The following is a 16,800-nucleotide window of genomic DNA, read 5'->3' on the forward strand; positions in this document are numbered from 1 at the left end:
GCTTACTTAGTGGGGGATGCTCAACTCAGTGGTAATGTTGCATGAGGACATCAGGAATGATTGCAGGCTTGACTGTGATCACTTAATTTTAAGCACAAAGAGCTATTTGAGTTGCTGTGACTTAATTGATTCAAAATTGTAAATGATAGCAAAAATACCAAGCAAAAAAGACTTTCTAATTAAAGAAAGGCAATATTCTTTTTTTTTTTTTTTTTTTTTTTTGCCTCCAGGATTATTGCTGGGTCTCAGTGCCAGCATGACAAATCCAAAGCTCCTAGCAGCCTTCCTATTTTGTTGTTGTTGTTGTTGTTGGATAGTACAGAAAAAAATCCAGAGAGGAGGAGAGAAAGATAGACACCTGCAGACCTGCTTCACCACTTGTGAAGTAACCTCACTGCAGTTGGAGAGCTGGGGGTTTGAACACGGATCCTTACTCTGGTCCTTGAGCTTCATGCTTTATGCACTTAGCTCAGTGTGCCACCGCCCAGCCCCCAGAAAGGAAATATTCTTAGCAAGAGGGTGCCTAGACTTTGCTATGTATTTAGTGATAGGGTGCAGCAATGGCAAAGAGCCTCCACATGTCATTTTTGTCAGCTCAACTGACCAAAGCTTCCCAGAAATTATAGTGATGACATATTTTATTCATAACCTCACCTCTAAGCAATTATTCCAGCATATATTTTGGTAACTTTCCTTACTAAGTTTTATCTTATGCATACATTTTAAATACTTAAGTAACATATTCTTTATTTTTTTCTTACCACCAGGATTATTGCTGGAGTCCAGTGCTAGCACTAGGAATCCACCTCTCTGGCAGCTATTTTTTCCTTTTTTTTTTTCTTTCTTTTTTCCCTCTGTCTATTTTATTTGGTAGAACAGAAAGAAATTGAATGGGGAAAGGAGTTAGAAAGAGAGACCTGCAGACCTACTTCACCACTCCTAAAGTGTCCCCTCTACAGATGTGGAGCCAACACTTGAACCTAGGTCCTTGCTCATGGTCACATGTGTGTTCAGCAGGGAGTGCTATCACCTGGCCCCCATAAGTAGCTTTTAAAAGTTGTCATTATTATAATGTATATGTGTCAGTTTTTATTCTTCCCATTCCAATTAACGAAATTCATGATGTTCATATTATTAATATTCTTTTAAAAGTGATAATTGCTGCATTATATGTATGCGATTTTATTTCTCTATTTGTAATACAATTAATTTATTTAATCCTATCTTTTAGATTACATATTTTTCTTTTCTTAAGCTGGTCCTTGCGCTTTGCACCAACTGCACTTAACCTGCTGCGCTGCCACCTGACTCCCAATATTTTTCTTTTCTTTCTATTTTTATTGGGGTGATTAGTGGTTTACAGTTGGCAGTAAAATGCAGTTGTTTGTACATGTATAACATTTCTCAGCTTTCCACATAACAATCTAGCCCCCCCCTTTTGATAGTGGGTGAAAGAAAGAGAAGAGAAGGAGAGAGGTACCTTCAGCATTGCTCCACCATTCATAAAAGTTTCCCTTCTCAGGTGGGGAGCAGGGTCTTGAACCCAGGTACTCCAGCATGGGTGATTCATAGTTCTAGTGGATGAATCAGCAGTGGACCCACATATTTTCCTTCTACTTTTTATTTTTGTTTTAATGAGTGGTGAATGTTTATCTGCCTATTTGATTACTTCATTAGACACAATTTAGACCTAAGAATAAGAACTTAGGAAACATGAGTTTTTTCATGATTGTTGAGATATATTAGTTAAAATACTTTCTTCTAAAATGCAGTAGAAATTTTGCATTCACAACCATAATTGCTATGATTTATTTCATTCTTGACACTACTAAATATTTTTTCTTGAAAACGTGTGTCTGTCATGTCCAGCTATATTTCTTTAATTAAAAAGGTTAGTTATTTTTCTAAATTGTTCTTGCTAAATTTTTTGCAAAAGTGTGAATTCACGTTCCTTGTCAGCTCTTATATTAAGGTAATGTTTTTCTGTTGAAATTTAAGAGCTCATTCTAAATTTGACTACTAAGACTTTTCATGATGTATAGCGTCACACTGGAAAAAATATGTTTTTCAGTTTGTACTTAGCCTTTTCATTTGATTTCACAGTTGCTAGTTGTTGCGGATTAAATATAGAAATTGGCCTTATGATCTCATTTTTATGCTTAGAAAGCTCTCACTCATCTTCTTAATTTCTATTTAAATTAACTATTCATTAAGCTAGTTTATTTAAAGCTTTTCATTAATGTTTTAAATCTATTTGTAACTTAACTGAGCATGTGGTATCAGGGTTAATCAATTTGATACTTGAGTAAATAACTGATTATCTCAAGGTTTCTTGTAAACCAGGGTATTTTTTAGTATCTCGTTGGGAAATATTTCTGCCACACCTTCTGAATGCCATTTACCATAGTACCCAGGTGGACACAGAGTTTTTGAAATGAGGGTTTAAAAAGGTTCTCCCAGCTCCTTCATTATGTTTATGAACCCTTAAATGCAGAAAATAACTTGTCTCAAAGACATTTTTCACTATCCAATCAATAAAAAGAAGGCTACTAGATTACAACTGACAATATAAGAATCAAAATTTCAGGGCTTATATACTATGCCCTTAAAAGATATTTTGGCTTGGAACACACAGGTGGGCTGTATGCCTTGCCATGTATGGTGAAGGTTCAAGTCCTGTCACCCCAGTTCATGGTATCTCTTCCTCTCTGTCGCTCTGTCTGAATGGAAAAGCAGTCTGGAGCAGTAAAATCATTTTATGTCTCGAGGCATCATCATACACACACACATACAGAAAGAGAGAAATTTTGTCAGTGACTTTGTCTCAGAATTCCCAGGGAAGTAATTTTTTTTTTCTGATTTTCATCTTATGCTTCTGTTGGACAAGTTATGATGAATTAAATTAAAATAAACTGCCATATCCCTTATGTTAATGCTTATCATAGTATATAGCACATGGAAAATCAAAGTATATACACCTAAACAGTGAGGAAGAAGAGAAAGACATTTACAAGAAAGAGATGCTTGGAGTTATTATTTACTTATTTTTTGAAAAAATATATTGGCTTTGTTGAAGGAAAAAATAGAGCAATTGTCCTGCTAGTCTGGGAGGTTTCACAAGACAGGTTATCTTTTTGATGCAGTAGCATTGTTCTTAATTTCCTATATACCCTGTGAAAAAATCAGATGTGAAAGTTGGTGTGAATTATTCATCATGTGCTAATACAGGCTGTAATTCTTCCCTCTGACAATAGCTGCCTGTGTCAGTTTTATTGTTATTGCACTTAATGCACCCTCCAGAATCATCACTCCTAAAGTAAACCATTGGTTGTGGTATTCCACTCCTTAGAAGGCGGCAGTTTTGTCTCCTGCTTCTTTATAATATATGTTGTCTCTTATGTCTGAATTCTTAATAGAAATCAGAACTTTTAAAAACAATCACTCCCTTGAGAAGCATATTAGTAGGGAATACTTATCTGCTTTAATGAACCTTGAAACATTCACAATCTTGTTTGTTTTGCATGTATAATTTATAAATGTTATATGTGTAACAGTTTTTCTCTCTTATTTTCATTAACAGAAAAATAGCAAAATGACTGCAGCTCAGAAGGCTTTGGCTAAAGTTGACAAAACTGGAATGAAATCTATTGCTTCCTTTTTTGGTACAACAAATAAAAAAACAGTTGGAAAAATTTGAAAATGAAATCTACCAGAAATATTTGATTTTCTGTGTTTCATTTTTATCCTTCCTCCATGCCACTGTGCCTGGGACTCTTAATTACCACGTTTGGAAAAAGGAGGGGTAGTTTTTAGAGTCATATTTCTGTGTATTTGATTTTTATGTTTCTGAACCAGAATGTGGGAAAGTAATTGTGTAACTTCATGGTTTCTGTCCTTGGGAGTCTTGTTTCACATAATGAAAAGTAATCAAGTTAGTAGAATTAACATATAACATCACAGGTTCCTCAATAAACTGACATGTGGTAGTACTTGAATGTAGTCCTATGAATTTATGCACTTTTGCCACATGGAGCTAGCAATATGGTTTTCAGTATACTAAGAGAAACTGGATGATAAAACTGTCAGAGAGGGACACATACAAAGCAACTTAGAGCACAGCACCATCTTTATGCTGTGCTAGGGACTGAACCCAGAAAGGACACCTCCTCAGCCCTGAACTACTAGTATATTCTTTACATTTTGATAAATCTTTTGTTTATAATATTTTTTGTTTTGTGAGTATATGTTCTTTGTGGAAAGTATGAAGCAAAAGTTTTTTTATTACTATTTATTTATAAAAAGGAAGCATTGACAAAACCATAGGATAAGAGGAGTACAACTCCACACAATTCTCACCACCGGAACTCCGTATCCCATCCCCTCCCCTGATAGCTTTCCTATTCTTTAACCCTCTGGGAGTATGGACCCAAGGTCATTGTGGGATGCAGAAGGTGGAAGGTCTGGCTTCTGTAATTACTTTCCTGCTGAACATGGGCATTGACAGGTTGACCCATACTCCCAGCCTGTCTCTTTCTTTCCCTAGTAGGGTGGGGCTCTGGGAAAGCGGAGCTCCAGGACACATTGGTGGGGTTGTCTGTCAGGGTGGGTTTGTCTGTCAGGGAAGTCTGGTTGGCATCATCATGCTGGCATCATCATGCTGGCATCATCATGCTGGCATCTGGAACCTGGTGGCTTAAAAGAGAGTTAACATACAAAGCCAAACAAATTGTTGATCAGTCATGAACTAAAAGACTGGAATAGTGCAGATGAAGAGTTGGAGGGTACTACCTTTTGCAGATAGCTAGTAGGCATATTTTAGTTATATTCCAAAGGGCCTGTGGCTATGCTAGTTTCATTTTATTTTTTTCCCTGAGCCTGAAATCTGATATACAGGTGGATCCAAGTTATTGTCTGGAGAGACGATGTCATGGCTGGAAAAGGAACAGAAAGCTGGATCAGGGAAGAAAGTAGCTCCCTAATATAGAAAAGGGGTATAAATATTGTTGACTGTAAACCCCATCGATTTGATTTGGTCTGGGGCCCATATTCAGCTTAGGAGCTTGTGTGACCATTACATGCCTGTAGATCTGAGCTTGCATTCTGTGGTCATGAGTAGGAACATTCCAAGCTGTCCCAATATCAGGACCCATCTTCCTCAGGTGTAGCATAGAGTATGTTGTCCATCCTTCCTTCGGAGGATGAGACATTCTCTACGATTGTTGATCCAAGTTGAGGGCAAGGTCCTATGGGGGAGAAGCAAAAGTTTTAATCCACCCAGGTTTTTGTTACCCGTTGTTAGCATGGTGACTTTCTTGTAATAACAATTTGGGGGTTATAATGACTTTTCCAACTTTTTTTCTTGACTTCATCATTTTGTGAGCATTTTCTCAGGCTGTTAAAGAATTCTTCACTAATATAATTTTAAATGACAGAAATTTTTTAAATGCAGCACTAGGAAGTAAACTCTGGACCTTGTATATGTCTGATAAGCAGCCTCCTGGACCCAATTTTGTCTTTTTTTTTTTTTTTAAAGTTAAAGACAGGAGAGAAGCCTCAGCACTACCCCACCACCCAGAGGGCTCCTCCAGTGCCATTCATGGTACTCCCATTTGGTGCTTTGGTGTGTTCCACTAGGTGAGCTGTCTTCACCCTATTGCAATAATTTCTGAATATTTAGATTATTTCCAAATATTTGGGGTTTTTAACATCATATTACAAATGAGTATTTATCCATATATTACATTGTTTTTCAGACTGGACTTTTGAATGTAGGCTTAAGTTTTCCAGATATTTATAGGACTGTATTTCATAGAAAGGTAGTAAGACTGTTTTATGTTTTACTCTAGCATGGGTGTGTGAGTTGTCTGATTCTAGGATTCCTTACTAGTTTTGATTCGTTGCTATTGCAAACAGTTGGGGAGAGGGGACGCACTACTTTGTGTGTGGTTTTACTTCATGCTTAATTTTCCTGGTTAATAATGAAATTGAACAATTTTTCACCTCTACTGAGAATTTGTCACTTTATGGGGAATTAACTATCAGTGTCCTCTGCTAAACTGTTGGCATGTTGTTTTTTTTCCATATTTACTCTAAAAGTACTCTATTGGGCTGAGTAGCACACTTGTTTTAATGCACACATTACAGTGCACAAAGACCTAGGTTCAAGCCCCCATTTCCCACCTGCAGTGGGGAAGCTTCATAAGCTATGAAACAGGTTTTCAGGGGTCTCTCTATGTCTCCCTTTCCTTCTCAGTTTCTGTCTCTATCCAATAAAGGTACAAATAAATAAAATATTTCTTAAGATAAATGTACTCTAGAACCTAAGGATATTAATATTCATTATGTTCTTTGTAAATATTTTTCTTGTTTTATAATTTGCACACATTTTTGTTATGCAGATATTTTATTTATACATGTGCATTTTGTCAATAATATTATGCTTAGAATAATATTTTGCTTTACAGGAAATATTTTGCCACTTATTTTCTAATTTTTCAATAGCGAATTTTTATTGTATATACTTAGATCATCTGGAGAATCTATATTTAAATATGCTATGGAATAAGACCCTAATTTGATTATTTTCTCACTTGTTTATTTTCCACTAGCTCTGTAGGGCTATTTTTTCAGTTTCTAGGAGTAAATCCTATTTGGTCTTCCACTGATACTTCCTTAGGCCTATAAATTATTTCAGACATCTTTACAAAATTCACTGTTCTCATCCAGGAATGTTTCTCTATATTTGTCAAAATGCTAATCATACCTTTCACTAACATTTGATACTTTATCTTTCAGTGGTTTCTTTTTATGTTTATTGTTGTTAATGCTATCTTTTAATGTTTTCACCTTTCATATAATCAGTTTATAAAACTTAAACTAAAAGGTGCATGTGTGTGTGTGTGTGTTACCAGAGCACTTCCCATCTCTTACTGTGGTGCTGGGAATTGAACCTGGAACCTTCAAGATTCAGGAATGAATGTCCATTGCATAAACATTATGCATAAAATATTCCATTTTATACATACTGGTTTTTAATTTTGTATTACTAAATCACTTTGCTGGAGGAAATGATAATTTATAAGGCTTTTATTGTCACTATATATATATATTTATATATTTCTTTTCTTTTTTTTTTTTTTTTTGCCTCCAGGGTTATCAGTGGGGCTCAGTGCCTACACTACAAATCCACTGCTCCTAAAGGCTGTTTTTTCTCTTTTGTTGCCCGTGTTGTTTATTTTGTTACTATTGTTATTGTTGTTGTTGTTGGATAGGCAAATAGAGAGAGAGAGGAGAAGACAGAGAGGAGGGGGAGAAAGATAGACGCCTGCAGACCCGCTTCACTCCTTGCAGGTGGACAATCAAGGACTTGAACTGGGTTCCTTACACTGGTCTTTGTGCTTCTCGCCAAGTGTGCTTAATCTGCTGTGCTACAGTACTCCATGTAGTACACTGTGGGTCACTTCACATGGCACAACAGTGCACTATTGAAGTAAGCTATTTCACTGACCCTTGCCAGGAACTTTTTCATTTGGCTTTATACAGGTATTATTAGTGAATAAAAATTACATATAGTTAAGGTATATCATGTGACGTTTACATGTACATACTGTGAAATGTTTGCTGTAATCAGTCATTGATCAGGTCAGTATTATCTGTCACATAGTTACTGTGTGTGTGTGTGTGTGTGTGTGTGTGTGTGTGTGTGTGTGTGTGTGTGTAGTAGGAGCTCTAAGGTATATTCTCTTTGCATATTTCAAGTGCAACGTTATGAACTATAGTTACCATGTTGTACATTATATACTAAGAGCTTTAAGTGGGAACTTATAACTTGTGAACCTTAACTATAAGTGGAAATTTGGGAAATCATCATTGGTTGTTTTTGTTTTGTTTTTTTCCTTCCCATACTTGACTTTGTCTCTCATGCCAAGATGAAGATTCTACTCTTAGTTTCAAGGTATAGCATTAACTCTGAATAGCAATTGAAAAGGTAGAGATGTTTTACACAAATATTTTGAGAATAATGTTAACAAATCAATATAGGCTTGTATCAGCACATATACATAGTAAGTACACATAAACATGTATTTATGCACACATGTAGCCTATCTTTCTTTCAAAGTCAGTAAAGAATTTCAAACTAGAGCCCTTTTAGACATTATTATACAAAGCATTAGGATGTGTTAGCTTACTCGTCTCTTGGCCCTTTGTTCTCATATGTCATTTTGCTCTATGATTAATGTGCTGAATTTAGGGAAAAACTTAAAAAAAAATTCTGCAAACTATAAAACCACTTGTGTACACACAGAAAACCCTCCATCAATTTCATCAAACCGTATGTATTTCTGAAACTGATCTCAGATTAGCAACATTCTTTCCTATGTATGTCTGGTTAATCTTGAGTTTAAAATTTTCTTGTACTCTGACCCTCAGGCTCTTTTGTCTTTCTAGGTTTATGTCTATGTGGAATGTGGACTTGAAGTCCAGTTGTGTTTTCTTGTTTCAGATATTTTTCTAGCAAAAATCATACTTCTCTTCCTTAGGGCCCTGGCAAAGCACAAAGTCAGTTTGGAAGTGAAAACTGAAAATTAACTCATTGACATTAAATTTGAGCTGTTGTTTATATTATATGCAAACTTACGACAACAGTAAACAGATTTTCACTTTTAGAGATATAAGTGAGATGAAGATTTCAAGCTGCCCCCCCACACACATACACAAATTACTGTTTTTAAAAAAAGGACCAACAGAGGACTTACCTAATAGAGCACACATGTTACTGTATATAAGGACCTTTGTTAGAGCCCTGGGCTCTACATGGGAGTGCCTTTAGGACGCAAGCGTCACAGGTGGTGGAACAGTGATGTCTCTTCTTTCTCTGTGTCTCTCTCACCCTCTCTCATTTTATTTTTTAATATTTGCTTTCCAGAGCATAGGTTAGCTCTGGTTTATGGTGGCTCTGAAGATGAACCTGAAAGCTCAGAGACTCAGGCATGAAAGTCATCTACATAACATTATGCTGTCTCCCCAGCCCTCTCTTGCCTTCTCTATCTCTCTGTCGCTTATCCTTTATTTAGAAGAAGGATAAAAATAGTCACTGGAAACAGTGGTAGGTGCCATGTAGACACCAAGCCTGTGAGATGAGACTAGATCATTGAGGAATTTTTTAAATATTTATTCATAAAAAGGTAATGTTGACAAAAACCATAGGATAAGAAGGGTACAACTCCACACAATTCCCACCACCACAGCTCCATATCCCATCCCCTCCCCTATCGCTTTCCTATTCTTTAGCTATCGCTTTCCTATTCTTTAGCCCTCTGGGAGCATGGATCCAGGGTCATTATGGGGTGCAGAAGGTGGAAGGTCTGTCTTCTGCAATTGCTTCCCTGCTGAACATGGGCGTTTGGCAGGTCAATCTATACTCCCAACCTCTCTTTCCCTAGTGGGGCGGGGCTCTGGGGAAGCAGAGCTCTACGACACATTGATGGGTCGTCTGCCCAGGGAAGTCTGGTTGGCATCATGGTAGCATCTGGAACCTGGTGGCTGAAAGAATAGTTAACATATAAAGCTAAACAAGTTGTTGACTAATCATGAACCTAAAGGCTGGAAAAGTTCATATGAAGAGTTGGGAGGGTCTCCGTTTTGTAGATAGCAGTCCTATTTTAGTTATATTCCAAAGGGCCCATGACTATACTAGTTTGGGGGGGGGGGGTTGTTTTGTTTTCTGATCCTGACATCTGATATGCAGGTGGACCCAAGTTATTGTCTGGGGAGATGATGTCATGGCTGGAAAAAGGGCTAGAAAGCTGGATCAGGGAAGAGAGTAGCTCCCAAATATGAAGAAGACACATGTATGAATATTGTTGACTATAAACCTCATTGATCTGATCTGGGGCCCATATTCTGCTTAGAAGCCTATGTGACTTCTGCATCCCTATAGATCTGAGCTTGCATTCTGTGGTCATGAGTAGGAACGTTCCAAGCTGCCCCAATTTCAGGACCCCATCTTCCTCAGGTGGAATATAGAGTATGTTGTCCAGCCTCCCCTTGGAGGATGGAACATTCTCTACTGCGGTTGATCCACATTGAGGGCAGGGTTCTATGGGGGTACACAAAGGGGTCTATTATGTTGTTCCTGATGGAGATGACCTGTAAAAAATGGAGAAAGGGATCTATTCAAGGTCTAAGCCCATCATGTTTGGGAATCTCAGGACACCACAACTGGGGCCCCAGCTGATGGGGTAGCCTAATAATGACTAAAAAGTCTCTTGACCTTATTCAGCTTTTGCAATCCTTACTTTGATAAGGTTAGCTTTGGAATGACTGAGGGAAGTGTAATGGGAAGTAGGTGAGGAGGGTATCTAAGTAAGTCTAAGTAGAAACTATTTCATTAGGAATTTTATGATGTCTTTTTAATTCTTCTTGCTGCATATATTGACTCACTGCAGACTATTGTGCACTTGTGCTTTCAGGTATATATTTTCCCCTAACTTATGGATACATGTATACATATGCCCTATCTCATGGGACCTGGTGATTTAATAATGATCGACAAGATTGTGCTATAAAAAGGGTACAATTCCTATCACCAAAGTATCACATCCCATTCCCTCCACTGGAAGGTTCCCTATTCTTTATCCCTTTGGGAGTATGGGCAAAGATCTTTATGGGGTGGAGAAAGTGCGAGGATTGGCTTCTATAACTGCTTCTCCACTGGACATGGGCATTGGCAGGTTGATCTATAACTCCCATCCTGTTCTTTCCCTAGTGTAGTAGGGCTCTGTTGAGGTGGGGATCCAAGACTCATTGGTGAGGGAAGTCAGGTTGGTATCATGGTAGTGTCTGCAACTTGGTGGCTAGTATTAAGATATAAAGCAGAACAAATTGTTTAGTAATCAGGAACCTAAAGGTAAGAATATAGCAAATGAGATTTGGGGTTGTCATGTTGGAAGGAGCTAGGAAGTCTACATTAGGTATATTCCAAGGGGCCCATGACTTTTCTAATTTTGCCTGAGCCCAGTAGCTAACATGCTGATGGGATGAAAGTATTGTCTAGGATGATGGTATCTGAGTTGGCAATAGGCCTAGATCTAGATCAGGGCAGAGAGTAGCTCCCAAATATGAGAAAAGTATATAAATAGTATTAATTGTAAACCCCATTGACCTGTCCTAGGACCCATGTTTATCCATACTCAGGACAGGAGCCCGTGCAACCTCTGCATCTCCGCCGGTTCGAACTCATATTCCATGGTCATCACTAGGAACATTCTATACTGCACTCATTTCAGGACCAGTCTTCCTCAAGTAGCAGAATATGTTGACCTAGCCTCCCTTTGGAGAGTGGTGCAATTTCTAACATTGTTATTAGAGGACAAGGTTCTGTAAAGGCCCACAAGAGGGTTTATGATGTTTATGATGGTGGAGAGAGGGTTCTGTTAAAGGTCTAGGCACATCATATTTATGTGGGAATCCCAGGATTCCGTTTTAGGGCCTCAGATGATGGAGTGGCCTGGTAGTGATCAAAAGGGCCATCAATTAAAGTATACCACAGTCTCTTGCCTTTATGCAGCTATTATAGTCCTTACTTTATCTGACAAGGCTAGGCTTAGAGTGATAGAGGGAAGTGAATTAGGAAGTAGGCGAGGAGGGTATCTAGGTCTAAGTAGAGAATATTTAAGTACTTTATGGTGTCCTCTTTAGGTCTTTCTGTTTTCTTGATGCACTTATTGAGTCACTTATTCTGTTTTCTTGATGCACTTATTGAGTCACAAAATATAAACTGTAAGGTTTATATTTTCCCCTAACTTACGGATACATGTGCTCTATCTCATGTGCTCGAGTCTATATCTAGGTTCTGTGGCTTTGTTCTATAACTCTGCATGAGTTGTGCCACCTGAAATGGAACTTAGGAGTCCTGTGAGCTAGGAAAGTTTTCACTGGATTTTTGGAGCTAGAGGATTGACATCCTAGGCCAGGTGTCTGAACACAGTCCGAAGTGAAACATGTCGAGGTGGCCCTGGTTGCATTGATTTGGTTGAGATGAGAAAATATAATAGCAAATGGTATGGATCAAAAGGAGCATTTACAACAACTATCTAGCGCAGAGCAGAGAGGGACTATAACCCAGTTTTAAGGATGGGCATCTTGAGGTCACAGACTTGTAAATGGCTGAGTTCAATGCTATTTTTTGCCTCCTGGAAGTTCTTATTCAAACCATTATTTGTATAGCATTTTGAACATTTATCCTTCTGTAGGCCTTTAATTGTGAATTTTATTTTAAGAAAGTAAGCATTAGACTAATTCTGTTTTATTTTTAGTGGTAGTGACCCAGAAATTAAATAAAACTACTGCTTGGCTGGTACATTCACATATTAAATCTTTAATTCAGGCGTCTGTTAGATTTTGAGCACTTACTTTTGTTAATAAATATTAAGAGGATCTGCCTGTACCACACTCCATAGAGCTCACACGTTATCATACACATAAGGATTATGTTCAAGTCCCCAGTCTTAAAAATGTGTCTTCTTTCTCCCTCTCTCCTTCCCACTTCCCCTTCCCTCTCAACTTCTCCCTGTATCTACAAAAACAAACTAAACAAGAAAACAAACAAACAGAAAAAACCGCCTAAACACCTCCATGAGCAGTGGACTCATTGTGTAGACATCAAGTTCCAGCTATAACCCTGATGATAATTCTAGAAAAAAAAAATGTTACTCAGGTGTTCTCACACTAGTCACACATATTAGAAAACTGGAAAAAACACTGATTTGATTTACAGAGGAATCAGGGGTTCTTCACAGACATTAAAAGAACTGTTAACCCTAAACAAGTATTTTAACCAGAATATTTATACAAGTTAGTCACATTACCAGTTCTTTAAGAAGAAAAAGGAAAGCAAGGAGATTCATATATTAGATTAGCAACATACGCTGAATTTCCACTACCTGCCAAATAGTGTTCTAGACTCTAGAATTATACATCTGTGAACATGGCAGACAAACATACTTAGGGAAGGTTCCACTCAAAAAAAAAAAAAAAACCAGAAAAAATGGTGTCAGGATGATGGCAAAAGTGCAACTTAAATGTGGACAGATGGGGTGGGGGCAGGTAAGAGAAAGGCCTTGCTGGTCACATCTTACCTAGTGCTTTTTTGAGTTAACTTAAGGCTCCAGAGTAAATTGTTAAACTTTGTACTTAGTAAAAGAACAGCTATAGTACTTAAATTTGTTCAGTGGCATTCTTCAGAGGGACATTAAGGGCTCTTTCCGTCACCAAGTCTAGATATTTTTAAACAGTGGGGCCAAAATCTGCCATTAAGAAAAAGATGAAAACAAAAAAAAAAAAGAAAAGTAATTTAAGAACTATTCATCTTAGAGCTTTGTTTTTGTGTTTTTATATTTTCCTTTTTCTTCTAAAATTATGATGTCCACTCCATAAATGTAACTGGTGTATTCCACTCCCTTGGAGTGCTGGTAGTTCTCTTACACACTCTCCAGGAACCTTATACTAGCCTAGAATGTGATCACTCCACAAATGGAGAACCCCTTGTTTCAGCTGATATCTTTTAGAGGTAAAAAAAAAAATGCACCTTTAGGTAACTGCTGACTCTCAGGACTACACCAACCCTCCTGGCCTTCCCTTTTTTAGAAACTATTTGGGATTTCAGGTAACTGTTACTAGTTTTCCTTTTCTCTCTAGGTGGCAGCACAAAGACGGAAAAGGGACAAGTGACAGCAGGTCCATACAAAGCTTTGCTACGTCTTGTGTATCTTAAAGACACTTCCTAAGGGGTACAGCATCTTCTGCACCTTCCAGAAAATCAAGTGCAAAAAGGTGTATCTTACTGTACTAATTATGCTTGCTTTATTTCTTTGATCAGTAATTTTTGCTTTCCTCCTAGAAATGATCTGTTATGGCTCTTGAAAATGCCACCAGCTGCCTTTACAACCAATGAATGTGTTATGTAGTCAGAAGTCTCCACACCTACAGATGTATGGATATTGACTCTGCATTGTTTCAGATTTTTAAAATACTTAGGTCTCATAATGTGCTTTGTGATATATAGGTCTTTTTTTTTTTTAAGCCATGCCATGCTGCCCTGTTCTGCTTTCCTGAAGTTAGATGAGCATGTTTTAAATGTATATTTGATGACTATAAATATTTTCATTCACTCTTAAAATGGTGACAAACCAACTTTCTTTCTTTTCTTTTTTTTTTTTTTTGTCTCCAGGGTTATCACTGGGGCTCAGTGAATGCACCACAAATCCGCTGCTCCTGGAGGCTATTTTTTCCCTTTTGTTGCTCTTGTTGTTTGCCATTGTTGTTATTATTGTTGTTGTTATTGCTGTCATTGATGATAGGACAGAGAGAAATGGAGAGAGGAGGAGAAGACAGAGAGGGAGAAAGAAAGACAGACACCTGTAGACCTGCTCCACCACCTGTGAAGCGACCCTCCTTCAGGTGAGGAGCCAGGAGCTCGAACCAGTATCCTTACACCGCCCGCCAGTCCATGCACTTTGCACCATGTGTGCTTAACCCATTATGCTACCTCCCAGCCCATGACAAACCAACTTTCTACCATGCTTATACCATAAAATACAGGAAACAATATAAATATACTCATGGGGTAAAGAACAGCACTGACCGATCAGGCCAATTCTAGAATGAACAGTGCAGCTCTCAGTCTGTTTTTAACGGATTTGCTGAGGAGCAGGATGGGGTGAGTTGTGCAAGTATATCCTTGGGTGAAACAAAGGAACAGGGTAACGACTGATCTGTGGGGGTAAACATCAGTAACTTCAGTTGGCTTCAAGTTCAGAACTACTGCCAGTTGCTCAGTGAGATAAGTAAACACACACAACAAATTTATTAAAAGGGAAAACAAGTTATCATAAACTATAAGAAAGGAAAACTAATTTTCCTTGATATTAACAAGGAAGGTCAAAGTGTTATGAAGCCAAAAATGTCTTGTTTGCTGATGTTCTGAAGAGTTAATTTTCTGTTTGTTAAGCTTCAAAATATGGTAGGCAAGTAGAGTACTCAAAGTACTCCAGGCATTCCAAAATAATTCCAAATTGGACTAGGAATTGGTGCCCAAGTCTAACTGTCTAGAAGGTAGTTTTATATGCATTCAAACCAAAGGCTTCCAAACAAAAAAGTTAATTGTAGTCATGGTTGAGCCTTAAGGTTTAGTTGGGAGGGTAAGAGTGAAAGATTGAAGGGAGGACCTGAAAATTTTAGATGGGGATTTTTTAGAACATAGGCTTTTTCATGGTTCACTTTTGGCTACTTGGGGTGAATTTTCATTTTTAACAGTAATCTGTTTTATCACCTGCTTTCCTTGCCTAAGCTGCTTCATGTTCCTTCTGAGTTTGCCATGTGGAAACTTTTAAGAAGTCTCCTCTGATCTCCTGGCCAATTGAGGTCTTCCTGTGGCAGTTCTGATGGTGTTCTGTACCACTCCTTCTTGGAGGCCTGTTTCTATTTGTAGATATAATAATTAAATGAATGTTTTACCCCCCAGTGATACAGAACTTCAGGAAGGCAGAGACTAGTTCAGCATACCACATGTGCTAACTTAACACAGCAGGACTGAGAGTAATATCCTTGAAAAACAAAGCTGCTTATTTGCTAGGCTGGCTCTAGGTTGATGATGTCTAGAAACTTGCCTGGTAAACAATTCCTTAGGTTGGTAGGATAAGAGAAGTGCACTGTGGCCTTTTCATTTATGCTAAATACCTTTCCCTCTGGGGAGCTGGAATTTTGGAATATGCCAGCCAAAGAGTCCCATGTATCTAACCTTCAGTGAAAACCTTAGTCATATATAAAATAGAGAGAATTGAAACATAAGAACTTGCAAGGAGAAGGAGTAGAAGTAGAAGAAAGACGTGTATGGGGGGGTGTAGTCGGAGGGGGTAAGAGTCATAGTGGTTATCTATAGTTGAAGGGTTGAAAGCATAACTTTGGTAGTGGGTGTGGTGTGGAGCTCTGTCCTTGTAATCTGATAAACCACTATTAAATCACTAATAAAAAATAACATTAAAAAAAACAACAAAAGCCTTGGGCCAGTGTCTGATGAGATTCCTGGGTATTGTCTGCATGTTGCTGCAACTGGAATGCACTCCATGTGACTTCACAGGAGAGAAGACAGCATAAGGAAACTTGCTCATGATTTCTCCAGACTCTGCTTGGTTTTGTTTTGTTTTGTTTGCCTGCAGGGTTATTGCTGGGGTTCAGTGCCATGAGTCCACTGCTCTTGGAGGCTATTTCTTCCTCTTTTGTTGCCCTTGTTGTTTTATCATTGTTGTGGTTATTATTATTATTGCTGTTGTTGATGTCATTGTTGTTGGACAGGACAGAAAGAAATGGAGAGAGTGGAGAAGATGGGGAGAGAAAGAGACACCTGCAGCCCTGCTTCACCGCTTGTGAAGCCACCCCCCTGCAGGTGGGGGAGCCAGGAGCTCGAACCAGGATCCTTAGACCCGTCCTTGGACTTACCGCCGTATGTGCTTAGCCCACTGCACTACCTCCTGACTCTTCTACCTGTGTTTTTTCCCTCACTACACACTGTAATTAGGTGTACCTGTGAATAGAATTCCTTTGAGTCTCCCTCCACCACTACCAGAGTTATCACTGGGGCTCAGTGCCAGCACTATGAATCCACTGCTCCCAGCAGCCATTTTTTTTTTTAATGTTTATTGGATAGGACAGAGAGAAATTGAGAGGGCAAGGGGAGACAGAGAGGGAGACACCTGCAGACTGACTTCACTGATCATGGAGCTTACCCCCTGCAGGTGGGAA

At 38.4% G+C, this 16,800-nt stretch overlaps 1 protein-coding gene across 6 annotated transcripts in view; it reads left to right on the forward strand.

Moving 5' to 3' along the window:
- RNASEH2B (ribonuclease H2 subunit B) overlaps window positions 1-15,052 on the forward strand; it is a 70,855-nt gene extending 55,803 nt beyond the window's left edge. For 3 of the 6 annotated variants that reach the window (XM_016187478.2, XM_060194871.1, XM_016187477.2), the window contains one exon: window positions 3,581-3,989. In XM_016187478.2, coding sequence (XP_016042964.1) covers window positions 3,581-3,697 — 117 coding nt within the window. In that variant the 3' untranslated portion in view covers window positions 3,698-3,989. Of the gene's footprint in view, window positions 1-3,580; window positions 3,990-13,698 lie in introns of those variants that run through there. The other 3 variants (XM_060194872.1, XM_060194870.1, XR_009550763.1) reach the window with 2 other exon arrangements.
- The last annotated feature ends 1,748 nt before the right edge of the window (window positions 15,053-16,800 follow it).

Source organism: Erinaceus europaeus, chromosome 7, assembly GCF_950295315.1.
Source record: "Erinaceus europaeus chromosome 7, mEriEur2.1, whole genome shotgun sequence".
NCBI classification, from domain to species: Eukaryota; Metazoa; Chordata; class Mammalia; order Eulipotyphla; family Erinaceidae; genus Erinaceus; species Erinaceus europaeus.